General features: G+C 41.7%; 1 protein-coding gene across 3 annotated transcripts in view; it reads left to right on the top strand.

The window, feature by feature from the left end:
• Positions 1–12,769, top strand: part of PLCL2 (phospholipase C like 2) — a 227,761-nt gene that overhangs the window by 167,223 nt on the left and 47,769 nt on the right. For all 3 annotated transcript variants that reach the window (XM_036761542.1, XM_036761543.1, XM_036761544.1), the window contains exon 5: positions 12,015–12,090. In XM_036761542.1, the coding sequence (XP_036617437.1) occupies positions 12,015–12,090 (76 nt within the window). The remainder of the gene's footprint in view (positions 1–12,014; positions 12,091–12,769) is intronic.

Genomic DNA, 12,769 nt, shown 5'->3' with positions numbered 1-12,769 from the left:
GGAATCCAACCTTTTCATTTTACAAATGAGGAAACTGAGGCACAGGGGAGTTAAGGGACTTTTGTCAAGGTCATACATATAGGAATTGACCTCTGGTCCTCTGACTCCAGAGACATTGTTCATTCCACTATGCCACATTGCCTTTCTGATTCAGTGTGTGGACTAACAACAGACATGTGATAAATAATAAAAAATAATTTAAAATAACATTTAAAAATACATAGATATAGATATATGTGTGCATATACGGACAAGTGGACAGATGGACAGGCAGGTGGATGGGTGGATGGATAAACAGATGGACAGAGACTGGATTTTGTTGGCGTAAAGACAATAACCTCCCAGCTAAGCAACCTCCTATCACTTTAGGTTAGCACCTTCTCAGCAATTTATAATCTTGAAGAATTGCATTAGAGCCCTCTGAGGTTAAGGGCCCAGAGTCGCATGACTAGGATGGGTCAGATGTGGGACCGACGTCCTGGATATTGGACTTCAAGGCTGTGTGTGTGCGTGCGCGCGCGCGTGTGTGTGTGTGTGTGTGTGTGTGTGTGTGTGTATTCACAGTACAAAAAACTGTCCAGATGGTATGAAACCAGACTCTTTGTTAGTCACGTCTAAAAATTCCTGCCCCGGTCAATCACAATGGTTCGGTGAGATAAAAGTTGAGTGACGTCCAATCCATATATCACTGCTTGAGCACAATCTTGAGGCCTGAGATGAACTTTTGAAAAAGTCTCAAGCCTGATGGAAAGTTACAGATTTCTTGGTTCCCTGCAGATGGATACTTAGGCCACTTCAAACGCCTAACAAAGTGAAACCTTTCATGATGCGTTCTAGATAAAGCATTCTGTGTCTTTGATGCAGCAAGGCCGCTAGGTGACGCCATAGCGCACAGAGCACTAGGCCTGGAGGCGGGAAGACCAGAGTTCAAATTTAACCTCACTGTACTTGCTAGCTGTGTGACCCTGAGAAGTTACTTAATTTCCGTTTGCCTCAGTTTCCTCATCTATAAATGGGGATTCTAATAGCACCCACTTCCCAGGGTCATTGTGAGGACCACGTCAGATAATACATTGTAAAGTGCTTATTAGCACAACGCCTGGCACACGGTAAGCGCTATATAAATATTAGCTATTTTTATTTTCTTCTTCTCTGGAAAGAAGTGATCATCAAAAGATGTTATTATTTGTCCAAGTACAGAATTGAGGCAGTTTTATACAAAAGCAAAGTCTTTCAATAACTCCTTGTATTCATGAATAAAGTTGTTCTATAATATGATATGATATAACATATGACTAATATAATTTATATAATCATATGATATATAATAAAGTTGTAATATGTAATGTTATGTATAATCATGTTGTAATTAATTGTAATGGACTTTTTATAAAATGTCTTTGGAGCATTTTTAAGCCTTATCTTTCCTTAAAAAAAAAATTCTAGACCTATGATTTCATTGGTATAGGATGTTCCCAGGCAGAAAACTCCCTCTACCTTCTACCTATGTAAAGAAATACCTGCTCTATAATTTTTGGCTGTTAGAGAGTTTCAGGTAGAGGGGGCACACTGAGAAATTCAGTGACTGGACCAAACCTTTGCTAGACAGTTTGCTAGTTCAGACTCCGATTAGGCGATTAGTTAAATCCAATTCACTTGCAAGTCAGGACATCCCCTTCCTGTTATCACTGGTCCTTTTTGAGAACAAAGGACAAATAACATCTTTTCCTGCCATCAGGTGGCTTAGGAGATAGAGTGCTGGGTTTGGAGTCAGGAAGACTCGAGTTCAAATCCGGCCTTAGGTACTCTCTAGCTGTGTGACCTTGGGCAAGCCACTTAACTTTTATTCACCTTAATCCACTGGAAAAGGAAATGGCAAACCACTGTAGTATCCTTGCCACGAAAACCCCATGTGGGGTCATGAAAAGTCAGACACGACTGAACGACACCATCAACAAAAGTCCCCTTTCCTACCTAGCTCTGGACTGCCTTTCTAACCTTGTTGTACCTGGTTCCCCTTCCTGCACTTAGGGTCCAGCCAAGCTGGCTTTCTTGCCGTTTCTCACATGTAATATTCCATTTCTATCATCTGTGCTTTTTTCAAGCTGTGTTGTATGCCGAAATTCACTCCCTCCTCGCCACAGCATCGTAGAATCCCTGGATTCCTTTAAAACTCAGCTCAGTGAAGCCCTTCTGGGTGATATCTCTCCTGATCCCTCCCACTGCTAGGGCCTTTCTGCAAAAGAATTATCATCCATTTATTTTGCATATGTTCTATATCTATGTATGCATGTACGCATTTCCCTTGATAGAACATTAGCTCCTTGATAGCAGATTTGGGGGTGGGGGGGACAGTCTGTATCCCTAGGGCCTGGTACACAATAGATATGTAATAAACGTTTGTTGATTAGTAGATCGATTGGATTGATTGGCTTGCCCAGGGTCAATGACAGCCCGTAAATGACAGAGGCAGGCTATTTTGATGCTAAGGCTGGTGCTTAATCCTCTATGTTGTCACGCCACCTTTCTTGTCATCCGCTTCTCTCTTGAACTGTCTGTTTCTGTACTCTCAGAACTGGAGGGGACTTTAGGAGTCAATGAGAATTGTAGATTTAGAGTTCAAATGAGACCTTGAGATCATTTAGTCACAGCCCAACACCCTCCTATCTGAAATGAGAAGGAAGGCCAGTGACTTGACCAAGGCCACGTAGTAGGTTGATGATAGATCCAGGACCCCTAACCTCCCAATGTCCTTTCTTTGTCTTCCTTCTCCTTGACCCTTTGGTAACAGCCTTTGACGCTGGAAGACCTCCTTCTTCAAAGTCACTTCCCGTGACTTACAGAAAACCTCCCCTGCCCACCGACTGCTCCTTCATCAGTCTCCTGCCTGTTCCTTAACACGTGAGTTTTGTCTGAGATCCATTTCTTGGGTCTTTGACATTTACGTTGCTACCTTCTCTCTCTTTCTCAGAAGCCTCGTTCCCTCTCATGGCTTTAATTAGGAAATCTGTGTGGATGACTCAAATCTCTCTCCAGAGATCCAGTTCCAAATCTCTACCGATTTGTTGTAAATTTCCTCTTGGATGCCCTGCTGTCCCCTCCAACTGAACATTTCTCAGACAACTTGTCTCACTCCTGTGTTCCACCTCTTTCTACCCCATAACCTGAATTGTCTTCCTCACTCCCTATTTTTGTGAATGGAACCAATGTTTCTCTACCCACCCATTCTTTAACCCAGCAGACTCTTGACTGGTCGCCTTTTGTCGAATCTCTTCCCAATCCATCGTATATGCTGTTACCAGATTAATTTTGTTAAAGTGCCATTCTGATTTATATCCCTCCCCTGCTCAAAAAACACCAGTAACTTCCTACTGCTCCATAGCCTGGCATTCAAGGCCCTCTACAATTTGGCCCCAATCTCCCCAATAATAATTTGTTGATTTGATTTGAAAATATTAGTAGTATTTTTTCCTAACAAATCAGAGGGTTGTAGTTGCATCACCTTGGAGGTCATTCAGTTCAGTACCCCTCATTTTCCAGATGAAGCAAATAATGCTTAGTTAACTGACTTCTCCCAAGGTTATGTTAGGACATTTCTGAAAATACATTATTTGTCCATTTTCTCATTATTTGCATAGTAAAACTGTGAAGGCAAGGTTGAAATTTCATGAAGAAACTAGGATAGTGTTCCTCTGGAAATGACTACTTTATAAGTGCTGAGAGTTAGGGAGGGAGAGGGGGAAAGACCATGAATAGAACTATTGATGGTGCTCTTAAGGAATAACTCCACCACATTGAAACTTATAATTTGGGACCCCCCAATCCTTGGACCTCCCCTCCCTTCTGAAGCCCTTGCTTAGCAGGAAGGCTGGCAGCCATCCCTAATCTAAAGTGGGGGAGAAGGTGTCTCACAGCAACACACAGCTGGGTTCTTTTCATGAAGTTGCCCACACCTGTGGGGAATTCTGCCTCCACATAATGAAATGGCATTTGTTGGCTCTTCTACATTTTCACTGTCTTAAGGGGCTTAACTGTTCTCTGAGATCTGCTCGCTGCCTGAAGTCTGTTTTCTGGACCCTCATTCAGAGACACACTATCCCTTAGTTATCGTGTAAGAGACTTCACCACCAGAGTAAGAGGCATTGTGAGCGGCCCAGAAAAGGATTCTTTCATTCAAGAATAACCCCAGTGAAAGCATCAATGTTTGGATATTCCCAAGGGACTTTCTTTCTTTTCTGCCCCAGGACTGGCATTTGGAAATTGATTTACTGTGTAGAGCTACACATCACACAATGTAGAATGGAGGGCTCACAATCTCCCAGGGAATTTGAGCAGTACAGATAGTGCTTCTTTCTATCATTGGACAAAGCGAAGCTTAGGACCACACCAGATTTATTTCACTACTTTCTTCTGAGGATCTTAAACTCCTTTTATGTGGGCACTTAAATTTATCTGCTCAGAGTCCAGCAAAGTTGGTCCTGGCTTAAGCAGACTCTCCTGGGATCCTCCCCCAGTCAACTGGGGTCTTGAAATAAACATGGAAATCCTCTGATCCATAGAAACTGCATCCAAAAGGGTTCTTCATCTGTAAACATCGGTGTCACCTAAAAGGCTCTGAAATTGGATAAGTGGTTCATGGATACAGGCTAGAAGGGTCTTCTAATTTTTAAATGCTTTTGTCATTCCCACCAGTCCTGGCCTACTGGCCCAAGGGTTAGGCCAACTGGCTGTACACTACACTAGGAAGTTCCAGTGCCCCCTTGGAAGACAATTATTGTCACAACTTGAGGAGCTCTGCCCACTAAAAGAGAGCAAATGACAGCGGTCCGTGTCCCAAGTCTTTGGGAGCTATTAGGGGCACATAGAGTTTAAGTGACTTGCTTGGGTTTACAAAGCTACTAAGTGTCAGGATAGGAGATTCAAACTCAGTCCTTTGACTCCAAATCTGGCCCTCTTTCCATTATCCAACAGGGATAGTTAATAGGATTTGAAGAAGGCGAAGGACTGAAAAAGACAAAGGAAAAACTGTACAGGCTGTCTCTAAAGTCTGGACACATAGGCAAAATGCATATTTTGAAATATTTGGAATATTAACAGACCTTAGCCCCCTTGACTTCTTTTTCTGGGGTATGCTAAAGGAGGAGGTGTACTCAATGAAAATCACAGATGCAACACGCTTGATTGAAAGCATAAGGAGTGAATGTGCCAAAACTGATGGCAATGTGGAGTTATTGCATCGAGTTCACGTGAATCTTGCAAAGCGCATCAACCTTCGCATCACAAATGATGGAAATCATATTGAAGATGTTATTTGTGAGTATTCCAAACAAATAAAATGTTGTTGAAAATTTCATTCATTTCATTTCTTGAAAATATGCATTTTGCCTATGTGTCCAGACTTTAGGAGCACCCTGTACATCTAGAGATGGGGTTGCAGGAAAAACGTTTGAGGGAGGCATTCTTATTATTACTCTCTGTATGAGAGTACAGAGAGATCTGGTGAGGCTTTTTTTTTTTGGTTTAAAAAAAAGAACTAAGAACTTTCTGAAGTGTAATTGCTTCTACTCTTTGTCTTCATGACCTCAAACATCCTGATGAAAATGGAAGAAATGTAGATGTTTCCAAACATCCAGATGTTTGCCACTGTGTGATTGCTACCATCCTCTAGCAACTGTTACTACTGATTTTGCTAAACATGCCGTTTGCCTACCTAAAATAATATTCCACATGTTCCTGGTCCTCTGGGTGTTGAAGCTTGACTCAGAACAGAAGGACCCATAAAGTGAATACATAGCCTGCCCTTTCTTCCAAACAAGAAGCATCTCACTCAGTGTCAGATGTTTGGCTGTGAAAGGGTGATGGATGACAACTGACTTCATCTGTTTTCTCAAATTTGATCATGTTCTATGTTAAAACAAACAAATATCAACATAGGAAAGGAAGAATGAATTTGTCTCTCGGATCCAAAGATCGATAAGGAGTTAACCTATAGGGTTTTGCGCTTTTTACATGAAACATCCAGGGTTTATGAGCTTGAATGAACCATCATAGAAGGGAATAGAGTGCTGCAGTTGGAGTTAGGAAGAGCAGGGTTTAAATCCTGCCTCTGAGGCTTATTAACTCAACAAGTTACTTACCCAATAAACATCAGGAAACTCCCTAGGATTTGTCTACTAAATAACAGAAAGTTCGAGATGAGTTGGGACCACCAATGGTGCAGGCAATTTCCACAGCCTTAGAATCTCAAATTTTTGAAATATTGAAGAGTAGCCAAATCAGTTCCTAGTGTCATTAGCAAACTTTCTCTTCTCAAAGCTGTCTTTTCTTACTTAGAACAACTTTGCTTTAATGCTCCTTAGAGCTGGATAATAAATAAAACAAACAATATGTGATAAGGTGGGAAGTCCCCTAGATTTGGAGCTGGAAGCCCTGGAGCCACATTCCAGCTCCACCACTCCAGATTTCTGTGTTGGTCAACACATTTCCTCATTGGGCCTCTGTTTCCCAATCTGTAAAAAGAAAGAAGCTGCGCTACCTCAGTCAATCCAGTGTTATTAAGCTCCCATTCTGTAGCTTCCATCGGCTGGGTGTAACTGACAAAAGTGAAACTGACCCTGCCCTGGAGGAACCATATTGGAAAGGTCTGGTCATTGAGAAGCAAATGGGGGTGAGGTGAGTAGAGGACCCAGAAATTCACTCACACCCAGTCCAGTCCTTCATTCATTGGGCGTTCACATTCTGAAGAAAAAGGCCAAATGGAAATCTACAGAAATATAATCATTCTGTTTTCCTTGATCATCTAATTTATAAAAATGGAGGTTTGACTTCTTGTTATATCAAAGTCCAGGGCTGTTTCGGACAACGCAATCTGTTGATCAGTGCAAGATACTTTTTTTTTTTCCTGCAAGTTCAAATAAAACTGAAACAGAAGTTTTGTATTTGTGTGTCTGCCCTGCTCTTGTGGCTTCTCATTTCTCTGAGCTCAGTGTTCCAACCAATGATGATCACAAATTGACATTCTAGTTTATGTTAATTCTCTAATTAATTTTTTGTTGTTGTTTTTAACATAGTTCCAGGAATTGAAATGTACCTGTCCTCCACACTAATGCATAGTCCATTAGAGGAGATGCTAGGCAAAGGCTTGGAGCATTAAGGCAACCATCTCTATGGCATCTTTGTGTGAATTGGGCTGGCACCAAGAAAAGCTCTTGGCAGAGCCTTTGTATCCGGAAGCACTGGTGCCCATCCTGTTAGAGGGGATGCATGCTTGAGTTTGGGAAACTCCCCTCTGCTTATAAAGACATGCTGCTCTTGAGGGGTTTTCATATTTGCTATGAAAATAGCAAAAGAAACAGCAAGATTATGCAAGAATGTCTGTTTTCCTTTGCTTATTTATCTCTCTAGATGTTCTCTTTGGCCTAATACCTTGGACTAATTTACTAAATGAAGAGCACCATCATTGCCAGAGGGAGAATACTATTGAAACCTAAGTAACTACAAGCTCTGAAATTTAAAGAGTTTGAAGCAGTAACCACTTTCTTTTTACTTAAAAATGAGATTCTAAGCAACTTTTTTTAAAAGCAAAACCGGCTGATAGAAAATGAGATATTTTGACTCTTCACCTGGGCTTCATAAAATCCCTACCTTTCGTCAAAGCCCAGCTCAGGTGCCAGCTTCTACGTGATCTCTCCTGTAATTGGCACACCCTCTCTTTTGAAATTGGGGCAGCTAGGTGGCCCAGTGGATAGAATGCCTGCATTGGAGTCAAGAGGACCTGAGTTCAAATCCAGCCTCAGCCACTTACTAGCTGGGTGACCCAGGACAAGTCACTTCACCCTCTTTGCCTCAGTTTCCTCATCTGCAAAATAAGCTGGAGAAGGAAATGGCAAACTGCCAAGAAAATCCCAAATGGGGTCACAAGGAGTCAGACACAAGTGAATAACAACTCTTTTGAAATCATTTTATGCTTACTTTTTTATAGACTTTGCCTTACTTGCATACAGGCTTTCTGTACCCTCTCTCTAGAATATAAGCTCTATGAGGTCAGGGGCTTTTGTGTTTTTTTTCTTGGTACCTAGTGCCTAACATCATGTTGTACATAATAGATTATTTAATAAGCATTTTAAAGAATTTGATTGAATTAACTAAAGCAATTGATTCTCTGCTATGGTAACTATTAAATTCCTGCTTAACTCAACCACAGAGAATAGAATCATAGAATCATAGCTCTAACATTAAAAGGGACCTCAGAGGCCGTTGAATCCATTGGCCTCAGCAGCGCTTTGGGAAATCAGATTTACATAACAACAACAACAGTAATAAAAATCTGCTTAGCTCTGTTTCCTCTGGGGAGGAAGGCGATGGGGATGAAGGATGATTTTCTGCCATAGGGCTTAGATTAGCACACACAGGGAGGATTGCTCACCGGCAGGTAAGCCAATATTTGGTCACCAAAGACAAAGACCCATTTCCAAGCCTGCAGTGTGTTTCAAATGGCAGGAGTCAAAAAGTCTAGATGCTTTTCAGCCAATGCCCTGAATTGGGAGATGTATCGTGGTTCCAATCAGAGTCATCTGTTCAGGCCCTTATCCCAGAAGGCTTTTCTAAATAAAACCAAAATCAGTAGAGGGAAGGTTAAGAACAGTCGATACCTCTTGCTAGATGATGTGTCTTATCTCTTGGAGGGTGTAAAGGGTTGAATTGAACTAAGGGAGCAAAAAAAAATTCCAGACCCCTTTGAAAAGGGGAACAGAACAAACATTTGTTAAGCCCTTACTGTATGCCAAGTGCTGAGCTAGGTTCTTTACAAATATTATCTTATTTGGACCGGGACTTGGCAGCTCTCCAGGATGTGGCCATCTTGCCCAACACACCTCTCTTAGGTCTCTGTTCAAAGATGAACACAACGCCTTACACCCGGAGGGTGTTTAATAATTCAGTTCGATAAGTATTTTTAAAATTCATTTATTTTTAGTTTTTAACCTTCAGCTCCATAAGCTTTTGAGTTTTAAATTTTCTCCCCTTCTCTCCCTTCCCCCCTCCCCAAGACATCATGCAATCTGATATAGGCACTACATATACATTCATATTAAACCTATTTTCATGTTAGTCGTGTTGTAAAGAAGAATTAGAACCAACGGGAGGAACCACGAGAGAGGAGAAACAAAACAAAACAAAAAAGAGAAAGCAAATAGTCTGCCTCAATGTGCATTCAGCCTCCGTAGTTCTTTCTCTGCACGTGGACAGCCCTTTCCATTATGAGTCTTTTGGAGCTGTCTCTGATCCTTGCATTGCTGGGAAGAGCCGAGTCTATCAAAGTTAATCATCGCACAGTGTGGCTGTTACTGTGTACTGTGTTCTCCTGGTTCTGCTCCCCTCGTCAGTTTCATCATCAGTTTCAATAAGTATTTATTAAATCCCTATTACAAGCACTAGTCACTGTAGATATAAGATGTACTCTCAGAGAGGCTGTTGGTGGGCCAACGTGTCCATAGATAAGTAAACATGAAAAGTAACTTCAAGAAGGAGAGAGTTTTAAGAGGGAGAAAACAGTAACCCCTGAGAAAGGCTGTGGGTCAGCTACCACGACTGTTGTCGTCGTCGTTATGAGGAGCACCTGGGCTGAGCTTTGGGGAGGGAGTGCCTGGTGGCAGCCTCTGCGGCAGCACGCATAGGGGTGACCCACTGAGTTCAGGAAACAGTTATTAGGCCAGTTTGACTGGACCATACATTTCCCTCAGGGAGAAAGATGGCCAAAGCCTGAGAAGGTAAATGAGAACCGGATTATAGAGGGTTTTAAATGCCAGGCTGTGGGGAGTTTGGATTCTAGCCTTGAGGTGATAGGGAACCAAGGAGTGATTCTGTGACTCTGGGAGTTCTTTGCGTCCTCCAGGGCGATGACAGATGGAGCCTGCTAGACTAGATGGAGCGTGGGCTGTGGTGCCCGTCCCGGCCAGCTCCACACGGCCCGATTGGAACCCAGGCGAGCTTTCAAAGGCTGATGTTGATTTGGGGGTGTGATCACGACTTAATGAGGGCGGCGTCACAGTCATTCTACAAGATGTCATTTCTATTCTCCTCATTTCTATCCTGTCAATGCCTCTCTGATATGCCAGGCCACAGATTAATACGCTTTAATTCCGCAGGAAATTAATCAGAATCTAAAATGCCCGTTTGAAAACATGAAATTCAAAAGATTGAAATCTCTTCCTTGGGATTCCGACTATAAAATGCCTTTCACAGCCTCCTACGGTGTTCTGAACATGGTGAGCACCTAGTCAATGCTGATAACAGACTAACTGGCAAAGGACAGTGGCTTGAACATTGGATAGAGTGTTGGATTCAAGATGGCCTGAGTTCAAATCCTGCTCTGGACGCTTATATGCTGTGTGCTCCTGGGCCAGTCACTTAACTTTTTTCAATCTGTTTCTGCATCTGTAAAATGGGGATGATAATAACACAAGGCTAGATATTATGAGGCCCAAATGAGTTAATACACATAAAATGCTTCGCAGACATTAAAATGCTACATAAGTGCTAGATAGTATTATTATACCCTGAGGATCTAATGTCTTTTTGAAAGGGTACAATTCAGTCCAACAAGCACTTATTAAGTGTCTACTGTGTACGTAGCCTGGCGCTGGTCTAGGGAGTAGACATACAAGGACAAAAATGAAACAGCCCTGTCCTCAGAGTTCACATTCTTCTGGAGGATTTAACATGTGACAAGATCACAATAAACAGGAAGGGGCAGCTAGGTGATAGAGCCCTGGCCCTGGAGGTAGAAGGACCTGAATTCAAATCCAGCCTCAGACATTTACTAGCTGTATGACCTTGGGCAAGTCACTTCACCTTGTTTGCCTCAGTTTCCTCATCTGTCAAATGAGCTGGAGAAGGAAATGGCAAACCACTCCAGTATCTTCACCAAGAAAACCCCAAATGGGGGTCACCAAGAGTCAGATACAACAGAAATGATTGAACACCAACCACAAAGATAATGTGGGCTCTTCTGTAGACCATGATGTATGACAGACAAACGTTTCCAGTCATTTGGTTGTTTGAATTTCATCAGATAAAATAATCGGCAGCTTTGTGTGGGACAGGCAGGTAATAGCTGAGGGTGCTAGTTAAAGTGCATTTTGCTTGTGATTTCAGAGCCAGGAAGACAGCTAGTCTTAACACTAGTCTTCATGAGGACTTTTTTTTTCTTCCAGTGAATAAAATAACACGTTGCATTGTCGTGGTCCAGATCAGCTCAGTCTGGTTCCTTCCTCCTCATCCAACTTCTTGTTAAAATAAGCGAGTGAGCACCCTTTGGAACAAGTCACATCTTTCTATTTCCAGACTCTTTTAAAAATAATTTTTCTATTTTATTTTTCCCAATTACGAATAAAAATAAGGTTTAACCTTCATTTCTTAGAATTTTGAGTTCCATCAAGATGCATTTGGATCAAATTAAAAGGAAAAAACAACAACCCAGTACTATTAATGACAGCCTTAAATGCATGAGATTTTTCATCTTTGTTTTAAGTCATAAATAGAGCACGATCAGATTTTCAATAAAGGCCATTTGGCTGAGTTGTGTGAAATGCGTAGGTGTCGGGACTAAACACTGACAGGGTTGTTACCGCGAATGATTTAAAAGGACGCTTTCTTTCCATCTCCAGTCACCAGCCATGCAAGCTTATTTGTAGCTTTGCCATCTGAGACACTAAACTCAGTCCTCCTTTACTGACTCAGGGTTCAAGTTCAAGGTTATGTTGCCCGTATTGTAGCTGAGGACATTAGAAGCACCTGTAACCACAGGAAAACAGTGGGCACCTCTCCGCTCTCCACTGGGTCTTATACCCAATCAACTCTCACAAAGGAGACCACAAACCTTAAACTCGGACCGACATTTCAGATCAAAAGCCTCAGACAATATTTGTGCAAGTGGAAATGTGTCAGGGGCTTATAATCTAGAACGCTAGACAGTTATCAGAGTTAATCATTACGTCTGGATATTCCCCATACAGATGATTCAGACCATCAAGACTTTAATTGAAAATGCCGATTCTGTCTACGAGAAGATCGTACAGTGTCAGAAGGCGGGTAAGTGCCAATTTGCTTCTCTTTCTTAAAAATTATAATAAGAATAACAAATAATGTTATGACCACTGTCCTGTGCATTGTCCAGAATACTGCACTTTCCTGTTTTTAATTCCACCAAGAAATTTCAGATGAAAAAAAATATATGTATTTTGCAGCTACTTGACATTGGCCAATCTTGAACTAATGATCCAGGATTTCCCAGTACGTATTAAAGAAGGTAGGCCTCTGACAGCTTGGCAATGAATGGCCAAGATGTGATAGCATATTTAGAGTTCAGCAGCATTTGGACTCACTCACTGCAACCTTTACTAACGTCTTACCAAGGTTTCAAGGTTTTGAATACTGTCGCGTCTTCAAATGCTGATGCGACTGTTTTAATGTTCAGACTTTGCAGTCTCATTCTCTATTCCAGATGTGGAACAGATGTGTAGGGGGTTTTGAACAATGATAAATAAATCTCACTTCACTCTCCTATACCACAAATATGCCCTACCCAATTTCCATATTATAAAAATTGGGGGGAGGGGTGGGGTTGAGGAATCCAGGAAAAGCAAGAAGGCTTTTCTTTACCTATTAGGATTTTCTTTGCATTTTAAATTTTGCTTCAGGTGTCAGCTTTTAAAAGATTCATTCTAAGCAAAGGGTCAGTCAGGTAGTATGTATTAAACTTGTACTGTGA

This window comes from Trichosurus vulpecula, chromosome 5 (genome assembly GCF_011100635.1).
Source record: "Trichosurus vulpecula isolate mTriVul1 chromosome 5, mTriVul1.pri, whole genome shotgun sequence".
NCBI lineage: Eukaryota > Metazoa > Chordata > Mammalia > Diprotodontia > Phalangeridae > Trichosurus > Trichosurus vulpecula.
Note: the sequence above shows the minus strand (reverse complement) of the source record. Positions and strands in the feature narration are given on the sequence as shown.